Below are 11,163 nucleotides of genomic sequence, written 5' to 3'. Positions count from 1 at the left end.
TGACCGAACTATGAAAAAGAATAACAATTTATGAGTTTCAGAAATACTAGTTAATGAAAGAGGTTCTCCGCCTGGATGATTGAGAAAAATACTGAAAAATGTGTCATGCCCAAAGCAATGTCACAATGAAGAATAGAATGAGAGCTAGCCCGAAACAAAATCCGACAATCGCCGTGAAAGCCTGGATGCAGAGGAAATGTAACTAGAGACATGTAAGGAATCGTTAAGCAGGTGAGAACAATATCAAAATCTGATGTATGACTTACTTACCTTTCCCTGAGACTCAAACTTGAATTTTAATGTAAACCATGACAATCCTCTATCTACAATAGGTGCAAGTGCAAGGGCCCTGCATGAGAAGCACTTCTACAAAAATCACATAAAACCCAAGGGGGAAAAAGCATTTTTCTACTATTTTCTAACCCAAATGAAAATTTGAATAAATAAATAGAAACAAGTCTACTGGAAACCAGGAGGCTGCAGCAAATAATCCCCAGATGTCATTGTAATGAAAAAGCATGTACGAATGATTTAATATTTTATTTACAAACGCCGCTAAAAGGCCTTTTCATCAAAGAAATATAGAATAAAAAAGGATAAGGAGTCATTTGGATTACAGAGGTCAAAAGATTGGGTTGGATAGCAGTAAGTTTAACCTCCTCGGTAAAAATGAAAATGCAAGGCCCATCATCAACACTAGGTTCAAAAATTGCCACCATTTCCTGAAGACCCTTTTTTTTAATTCTTCAATTGTCATTTTGATTCAAATAAGCAGCAGCATGATAGACTAAACAATCATCATAAACCCAGTTGAAAGTTACAAGGATAAGAAAGAAAATGAACAGAAAACATATATGAGAGAATTGATAGGCCTAAAAACTCATTGTTGAAGGAATCGAGCATAAATCTCTGAACTAGGGAAATTCACTGATTTTGGGTTATTTTGTGTTGAGAGCATTGCAATATCCCAATAAACTGTTACGCTAACTAAAGATTTAAAACAGAATTTAGCTGCTTACCCTCCAGCTCTGACAAGTTTAGTGACCTGGCTGCCTGCCCACACCATAGCCATGATTTTGACAAATCTGCCAATTGGATTCCATATGTCAAGATATTTTGAAAAACTTGTGCAAAAAGAAACTTTTTGGAATAAGTTTTTACCTTTCAACTGCCGCCAAATAACCCATCCTTCCTGGTGCTGGAGCAATATAAAACCTAGAAGCAGCATAGTGAATTCAGAGTTATACTGGTTATTTGAAATCTACTCTGAACACCTATGATAGAGACTGCAGGATGTGGTAAAACACCAAGGCATATTTCAAACTACATTATAAGGTATTTGATTAGAAAATTAAATAAATAAATAAAATAACATAACATAAAATACAAAAAAGAAAAAAAAATTAACAAACTGAATTTGTCCATATGCAACAATATGCAATTGTTAGCCATGAATCCCAGTTATGTCGGTTTCCAGTATTAATAATTAAGCATGATGTTTATGAACTAGATCAGCATTCTAATAACTCTAGATTGAGGGGCATGGATGTCACATTTGTATTCCATCATGTGCAACTAACATCACATTGAAATAATATCCACTAAAGCAAGTTAAGACCCAGTATATCAGATTAAATTTTTTCTACCATGAATATAAGCTTGATAAAAATGCAGATGGAAATGCAATGCTTCTTTATATGACATAATGAAGGGAACCAAATACAAGGACTCCCCATTCCAGATCCAGAAAGCCAAGTTATAACCTTTGCCAAATAAAGAGATCCACCATAAGTTCATTTTTAGACATGCTATAGTTGAATATGCCATCAATAAGTGATCAAAAGCCAATTCAGATGGGAATAACAGCCACAATGCTGGGAAGGTCAATAACAAAAGCATTGACTTGAATGTTGGCAATGTCATTTACACTGGCCATAAGAACCAGAGGTAATGCGTACAGTCGGTAAGGTGGGGAGGAGGGGATGAGAAATTGCAAAGTCTTGAATTTAATTGTTTCATGCAATTCCGTTTTCCAATACTCTATACGATAATATACATTGTACAGCACAAGAATAGGGTTGTTTTAAAATTTTGAACAAATAAAAATTTCATATCAGTATCTAATATTTAATAAAAAAGAATGAAAGAAGAGTAAGTACATTCTCTTCTCCTTAAAATGGTATTAAAGCAGTCTCCAAACTATTAACTCCTAGTTGCAAACTTGATTTCCACTGGAAGTTGCAGTTTGCTCATTTTGTTATTCAAGTAAGTTACTTCAATCTATCAAGTTTAAATGACTTGGGATGGTATTTGTCATGGGCACGAATTTTCCCACAAATTTTTCGCATCCACGCAGCGCTTAGAAGCCCCTCTAAGCCAACATACTCAAACCCACATGAGATTGCAATCAAGAAAAAACTCATGAAGACACACAAGGCTATGGAGCTCAATCCCTAACTTGTATTTTATTTCTTCTCTAAATAACAATACAACACATAGCTCAACAAGACTTCCACAATCTCTTTGGTGAGTTCATGCTCTCTCTCAAGCTATGTTTTAAGAAAGTTCTCCCTCTCAATATACCTCTGTATATTCTCTATGATCTCCAGATTGCATGATAATTAAAAGGGCACTCCAGTCCTCCTTTTATAGGTGTGACACCAACCGCTCCCTATTTGATAAGGAGCAAGGAATCCTAGTTCTACTCAAACTACAATTAAAATAAGAATCTGAACTCCTATTCAAACTCAAATTACAATCACAATTTGAATTCAACTCTGAACTTTCAAATGTCTTCGGCCCATTCCTCATTCATTTGAAACTCCTTGTGCTGCTACCTCTTGTATCAGGCCACGTATCAGCCCTTCAATTCCCTGGTTTGTGGTGCAATACATCTTCCTTAAGCTTGTCCCAATGCCAAGACATCTTTGTTGTGTTCTGCCTGAAGTCTACCCACTCTTGTGCCTTGAGTCAGTCCATTCATGCATTTGAATCAGCTGATGCATCCGATCAGCTTGCTATAGCGTCTCTAGGCAGCCTACTACATGTGTCTCTATGCAACTAGTGTGCATGCCAAGCCCTCTCTTAGCCTACAGATCTAGCAATTTTCCTTGGTGCCAATCTTTCCTTTGGCTGTAGCCCCTTGTTGTTCCTTGAGCGTGTCAGTCATGCTCATATGTGTTCCCGCATCTGGATCACGTCCATGCCGAGGCAACCTGCCCAAGTTTGCTCTGCCTAGCTGTTGTTATGGCATCATGCCATGCCCAAGCCCTCTTCTTGGTGCAGCAACGAGTCATGGCATTGCACCCATGACTCCTCATCTCTACGCACAAGGCATTGTGCCTTTGTGCTAAGCATTAGGCATCACATCTGAGTCGGCTTCCCTTATCTCTATGCACAAGGCATTGTGCCCTTGTGCCAAGCCACCTCATTGCACAAGGCATTTCCCCCTCATGCTACCGTCGGGAAGGGAAGACTGCATAGCACCCCATGTCATTGCAACCTTGAGTTGCACACCATCACATGTCATGGAGCCCATGTATGGGTGCTAGCAAGGCTTGCCCATGTGCCTTGCTCATGTTTGAGGACTTGCACAGAAGCCCCTAAGTGTGGCCATGCCCATGCCACCTCGTCTCCCTTGAGTCACCCCCACCCTCACCCCCCTTAAAAGAGCATTTTAAGCCCTTTTAATTAATTCAAGAAAATCTAGAAAATTCCGCTTCCACTTGGAATCTCCCTTTTGAAGGTTCCTATAAATCTTTTATCTCTAAGCAAATTAACCAAGTCACTTAATTGTTTTGCAACATTCCTTCCCTTCCCATAGTGTATTTCAAGATCTCTTAATGAACAAGACAATTGGTGGAGGGCATGAAGTAAATGGAATTTATCACCATATCGGCCCACCTCTTACTCCAATTGCTCTACATACTTCCATTTCTTCTATGTAGTGGCACACCTTTCACTTCACATCTTTAGCATATGGGACTTCTAGTTATATTAGACTCCAAGTTAAAGCACCAAGTTTGTGAGTCAAGCAAATAGCATCACCATAGTGTTGTTCTAGTCCTTTTTGTTCTATAATCAATAAGAGGAGTACTAGTCCTTTTCATCTTGTTCATTTAGACATTTACAGTTTATGTAGTGTTGTTCCTAATGTTGAACTAAACTTTTTTATTGCTATTTTATTAATTAGATCAATGAAAATGGTATGAGCATAAAGAGGCTGAATAATAGGTACTAATCTCTTAAAAAAAATTATCTTGTAGAAACATCATCAGGTGACTATGCACAAGTAAATGGTCCAACAAGGCGTGAGAAAAACATTCATTTTTGTGCAACAACCAAGTATTTGCATCTTAATCAACCAAAGAATAAATGGCTGAAGACAATAAATGACTGAACAAAAAGAAAATCATAAGTTTTAGGCCAGACACTTTTTTCATCAATTATATACAACAACAATAAATCAAATAGTCCTAAATTTCAAAAGAATAATGCTCAGCAGCTATGCATACTCACAAGTCACAGATACCTCATCCTTGACAAATTTACATGAATGAATTATGTACTTACCATACCAAGAGAAACGTTGTAAGATAGTATGCAGTATTCAGGAGTCCATAGGATAATATTCCAGAAATTCCATATCTCTTCAGTTTCTTTAGAAGACTGAAAGGTTAAGCAAGAATGAACTCTCAATGTAAGTAGACATGCATTTCAGCATACAAAGGGCAAAAGGATTGAGGTATCACTTCTTACAGATTGTTTGCATGAAATTCAGTAGTAGAAGAGAAATTAAAATGATTGGGACAAGATCACTAATCCAAACAATAGTTTATTTACTGAGAAAAGGTCTAAAGCATAATCATGCAGTAGACAAAATGAATCTTTTGTGTCATGTTCCAATAATGTTAACAAACTACATTAAATTCATAAGGTTACATAGAAAAAGAAAGAAAAGACATTGTTGCAATAGTTTGGCTATTACACTGCTAGCACCTAGACTACGACCAAATCCTTGCATTGAAATTGAATTTCAAACTCCCAATGTGAAAAAGGAAGATACAAAAAAGAAAAGAAAAACAGGAGGAAAAAAAAAGAGGGAAAGAAAAGAAACATGGGATTTCCATGTATAATACAGACATATTATATGTATAGATAAATGCATGTATGTGCATATGTCATAGAGGCTGGTCAGACACATTCAAGAAGTTTCACTACTTGCTTTGGAATGACAAACACGTGGATCAATAAATGGCTTGTCTCCATTATTGAGAAATTGCAGGTAAATTTCATCCACTACCGGCATGGGGTGGCTGGACAAAGTTATGCCATTTGGTGGGATGTAGTGGACTTAAGACAGAAAATTCTCAATCATTCTTCTGTCCCTTGTGCAGTGTTGAAACTGACAATATTTTTGAGCATACAAGGAATGTGATGTAAAACATCATTGAGGATCCATGAGCTGCGAATGCAGGGAGAAATTAAGTTATGATTAAGTTTTGGTGAGGGATTTTCAGATGCGGATCATATGGCAAATTATCAACTTCAGAGAATTGCATGTTTTTAGTCATTTCCATACACATTGAATAATCATATTTAAAATCTCTCATTCACTTGTTTCGCATCCATTAGTGCTTCTTCCACATGCCTATTAGCAGCACAGACCTCATGATAGTTTGGTAAAGGTAAGACAATAAAATTGAAAAATACAGCTAAAGCCTAAAATATTGGCTCATAAAGAGAGAAACCATCCAAGTTCTATCTTAAATGACTCTACAAGTTCTAAACAGGGAGACAAGGACTTCAACCTGGTCCATCAATGCATATAAATGGGTAAACATTCCAACAACCATTACATTAGAAGTACACTAAAAGAAAATTATTAAACAATGTTGTTTCCAAAAAAATTCCATGTTAAAGAATAGAAGAATATACCGCTATAAATGAAATTCATTCAAAACAGTTCAAACAGTAAAGTTAAGAATTGTGACTGCATATCACCCACACTTGTTTTATTTATAATCCACACAATGTATTCTTCCCTAGCATGTTATCCCATTAAGTAGCCTCCAGATAAAATTCCCTTTCTGACTCTGTCAATCAGTCAAAACATTTTATGTAAAATGTAAAATACATGGGTACACAAAAACAACTATATAAACTGCCATCCCATCATTAATAAATCAGTTGTCTATAACATAGACTAATAGCATTGTAAGGCAAGTAGGAAGTACTCTTTTGATGTGTGCAGTTCTCCTTCACCATTTTTGCCCTTTGCACTTGAGTCTATAAAAATATGTATAAGTAGATTTTTAGAAATATCAAGTTTATCAAATGTAAAATATGGTATCACAAAAAGCTACACCATTTTTCCAGTTATCATTTGAAAGATATTGATACCTTCATGGTTGGCAGAGTAGTCATGACCATTTGACATGCCAGAAGCCTAACCTACAACAAAGGCAATGTTGAAAAAGCAATATTCAAAATTCAATGAAAAAAACAGAAGACAAACAAATGAACAAATAGCATATCATCACACTCAATTGTTTTCCACAAATGAAAAACTAAATGAAAGGAACAAGGAATATATTGAGAAAAAAACCTATGATCAATGGATATGTAGTTGCATTCTAGCACATATATAGGATCAAACAAGTAACTAATCTAGACATAGCTACCGCAAATTTGTGTATCTCTGAATGCGTGTCTGCTTTTTGTGGGGCGATATTTACTATGACATGTTCTTAGTGTAGACAAACCATCTCCATTTACTTGAGGATTAGGTAAACATACTTTCCATTTAAAATGAGGCCTTGAACATCAAGCCTCGGTGAGTTTTCAAATAAGGAAAACGTAATAGCTTTACAATGAGTCCCATAGCAAGAAGGCATATAATTCCATTCATCAGCATACCAGAATATAGAATAGTATGGACATGTGGACACATGCCAGAATTAGCATTGGACACACTAACATGCCAGTCATACATAGAAAGAATTTCCAAAGATATTAAAGTAAAACACTGGTAGTAAGCAAATTATACCCAGAAAAACATGCAAGTATAGGCCAAGATCAAATCTTAATTTTAATTTCTAGAAAAAAACAGAAAAATTTATATCAACCAATAGAAATGGTATCACCAGAAATTGACACCAAAACACACCAACATATCAGAATGCATAACACGTGTACCCATCTCCAATCAGCACTACACCTGTACAAGTTAGCCTGTAGCAGGCCATAATAGGTTCAGACTATAAAACCTTCCAAATCTTCCTTTGCAGGGCTTAGAAACCATTTTCTAAGTAATTTACAATTTTAAAAGCCTGTGACAAGATTTTGGATGAAGAGCTTGAATTATATATGTTGAATATAATGTATTTATAGTATATTATCTTTCCTTGTTAATATAGGTCACATGTATGGTAGTTAGGACTCCTAGCCTTGTATATATATATATCTCTCAATTGTAAGTAGTTTTTCACATGAATGAGAATTAAGGTTTTTCTCCTTTAAAAATAAAAAATAAAAAAAAAAATACGGTCGGCGACTGAATCTCACGCGCCGGCGCGTGAGGCCTTTTCCGGCGACGCGCCTCCTCCTCCAGCCTCGCCTGCCGCCGACCAGCATCCCTACCTACCTGGTTCTCCCATCCGAGCCCTGCACGTACCTCTTTTGGGGATTTTTGTCTCCGTCAGCCCTCCAAACAGCCTTTCCGGCGAAGTTCCGGCTACTTTCTCTCCACCCCAATCCCTGCACGTGCCTTGGGAAGTGTTCTTCTACCTTTCTGGTGGTACCACGTCGCGATCTGAGGCCGTCTCCCTTTTTCGGTGGTGCCACGCCGCAATCTGAAGCCGTATTAGGGCTCTGTCGGATCGTCGTCAGACAACACTCACCGCCGGCGAAATTTTTCGGCGAAATTTTCCGACGAACTTTCCGGCGACATATTTTTCCGACACCGACCACACCAAGAGGAGCGCCTGGAGGAGATCTCCAACTTTTTCAAAAGCATCAGAGCCAGAAAACCCTCCACGCGCCGGCCACGCGCACTTCTACGGCCGGCGACTGGAAGAAAACCTAATTCTTTCCTATTTCCCGTGTCATCAACTCCGGGAAACCTTCTTTCCTGTTTCCCGTGTCATCAACTCCGGGAAACCTTCCGGTGACCGTGTTTCATTCCGGTCACCTTCCCCATCTCCCAATACTTTCTGGTCAGTCAGATCGTCGTCAGACAACACTCACAATATACTCACAAACCCACTCCAAAATTTCCTTAAGGTAATACACATTTTATGAAGTCCTTTCCAATGTCTTCTCTTATTTGAGTTAGAAAAGCCAATGTTTTTATGAATTGACTACTACGTCTATTGAGGTTTGAGGTGTATAACTAATTTCTTAATATATCATAATTTACATCAGTCATTAGAAATTAAGGTTCCATCCTTTTACACTAAGAAAATCCTGACAGCAATTAAAAAATACCTTCTTTTATATTATTAAATTTAAGTTTCCTTTAGGTCTTTGAGTCTAATAGAAATTAGTGTAAAAGGAATTTTAATTTTCTTACACTAAGAAAATTAAAATAATAGGCAAAATAATTTTCAAAATTTGGAACTTTATAGGTAATGCTTATTAAAATAAAGCAACAAAGTTTGTCATTTGCCATTGAATGAACCAATTGTAGAAAACTATGCAAAAAATTTTATTAGTATGGAATTTTTTTTTTTTCTACCGATAAATAGAATTCAATTTCAAACCTGCCCCTCCCAACCCACCACTTGCTGCTTGAGGCAAGCTTAGAGGCAGAAAACTATTTACAATTCTACGTATGGATAAAAATTATTTCATAGATTTTATGCCAAATTCCATATTTATAGGTATCAATTTATTATTCTACCGTTGTCAGAAGCTTCAATTTTGGGCTTCCTCAGGACCATGCCACCCTTAAATGAGAAGAACTTTGGTCTTCTGTTTTTCTTTTTGAGCTCTTCAAATTTTTGCAAGGTACTTCTATCCAAGTTCTAGGAAACACCCATATTTTTAAATCTCCAATAATTTAGTGTTATGTGGCTGAGGGAATAGACTTATTTTTGGTTGAAACACATAAAATTCTCGGATATATATATATATATATATATATATATATATATATATACTTATTTTTCACCCACCAATTAACATTGCCCTAACTCTATTATCTAACCGAGCAAATGTTTATGAACTAGCAAATCATACTAAAATTTCTTACTAGTTGACATGTGCATCATCTCAGCATGTCATTCCAACACCAAACTACAACCATAATCCCACTAACATCCTAACTGCCTCAATGAGTATTGATTACAGAAATGCAATTAAAATATACTTCCCTATTTAATTTCATAATTTTTATAATAATATTTCAGCAATATTTCCACATAGTAGCTTATGTGAGAAATCCCCATTTCTGTATAAAATCGAAAAACCCTATAGCTTGCGCATGTAAATAGGAAAAAAAAAAAAAACAGAGATTTTGCAGAATTGGGAGAGCAGACTCACGCCAGCATGGCCATTGATTGAGCAGAAACGCAGATGACGATGATAGTGGTGGAATTGGGAGAAATGGTTGAGTTTGTGGAATGTGGGAACCCTAGGAATGCTGGGATTGAAACCCTGGATTGAAACAAGAGGATTGTGAGAGAGAATTGGAAATTGAAGAAACAAACACAAAAAATAAATCCAAGAAATAAATAAGAAGCGTAAAAATGAAATAGAGAAGAGTGTGAATGACGCACCTGATGATGTGAAAGCAGCTTCAGCTGGTGAAGGCAAACTTTCGACGGGAAAGACGTGAGCATACCGACCTTCGACAATAATCCCTCCAAAATGTTCTTTCTATACCATTTATTATTATTATTATTATTATTATTATTATTATTACTATTATTTTATTGTTATTATTATTTACAGGTTATTGAAGTGTAATGTCCAGGGTACACTCTTAAATGTCATCCATGAAGACCCCCTTAGAACTCTCCATGGAGCCCAAATATCGCGGTGCTAATAACGCTGCAACAACCAGCATAGAGTAAATTCAAAGTATCATTAGTGACAAATTTTGAACTTAGGATTATATATAATTTACTGTGACTACACTTCTTAATGTTTCTTTAACAATACACTCATATATACCAAATTACCCAATAACCTGCTCTTCCTATTTTCTCATTTTTAGAAAGAAAAAGAAAAAATAATAATAATTTATATTTTTAAAATTTTAATTTTTTTATACATAACATTAAAAGTTTAAAAAAATTTAAATTTGATAATAATTTTTTAAATAATTTAATGTGTTAATTGTTCTTAAAAACCGTAAATAACCTAGCAAAGAATAGTATGTTTGTAAATTAACCAAATTGTTATATGGTTTTAAATAGTCACCTTAACAATGTTACAAGTGAGTTGATTAATTATGGTAAAGAAGAATTAAAAATAGAACTAAATTAGTTATTGCATTTGAAGTCTTTGATTATTTGTTGAATAATATTTGCAACCAATTAGCTAGGGTTGGCTAACCAAGCCAAACCTACTTACCAATATGTCCAACCTATGCTAAACTCGATTCAAAGTTAGGTTGGTAGTTACTAAACTCATTGACAACTAAAGTTTCTATGGATTCCCACGAGTTTTCATGGATTACCAAATAAACCACATATAATGGAATCTCCTAATATATAAAAGACATATTTCAAAATTATAAATTAAACCATATTATAAAATAAAATTTTAAAAGCTAAGTATATATCGAAGTCATAAATTATATTACTAGTGACTAATTTTAATGGTAACATGAAACACAAGTGTGAATATTTAAAAATATTTAAAAATATTTTAATAATTAAACAAAAATGATAAACTTATAGTGTAATGTAATAAAACTAGCAAAAGTTAGAGTTATTTCATTATCCCTTTTACAAATTTCATATTTTAAATAAACTAATAAATAATATAATAGTAATGAATTTGCTTAGTCTTCATCATGTAGAACCAATTTGAAGAATTTTTTTTTAATAGGACTGATTAATGACTTAATTAAGGGTAGGTTACAGCTAAAATATTTAGTAGGATTGATTAGTGACTTAATTAAGGGTAAACTACAGCTAAAATTTTCATAATAGT

The 11,163-nt window shown here is 35.2% G+C and overlaps 1 protein-coding gene across 1 annotated transcript; it reads right to left on the bottom strand.

The window, feature by feature from the left end:
- LOC132252559 (uncharacterized) lies at positions 1-9,857 on the bottom strand. Its single transcript, XM_059741753.1, has 9 exons — positions 9,780-9,857; positions 9,544-9,657; positions 6,403-6,448; positions 6,237-6,288; positions 4,573-4,668; positions 1,162-1,215; positions 1,020-1,085; positions 271-349; positions 1-181 (listed from the first exon to the last, which is right to left on the bottom strand). Exons 1-9 carry the CDS (start codon positions 9,840-9,842, stop codon positions 104-106), a joined length of 648 nt encoding a protein of 215 aa, XP_059597736.1. The 5' UTR covers positions 9,843-9,857; the 3' UTR covers positions 1-103.
- Positions 9,858-11,163: the final 1,306 nt, after the last annotated feature.

This window comes from Vitis vinifera, chromosome 13 (assembly GCF_030704535.1).
Source record: "Vitis vinifera cultivar Pinot Noir 40024 chromosome 13, ASM3070453v1".
NCBI classification, from domain to species: Eukaryota; Viridiplantae; Streptophyta; class Magnoliopsida; order Vitales; family Vitaceae; genus Vitis; species Vitis vinifera.
The sequence above is the reverse complement of the archived record's forward strand: the minus strand, read 5'-3'. Positions and strand labels throughout refer to the sequence as shown.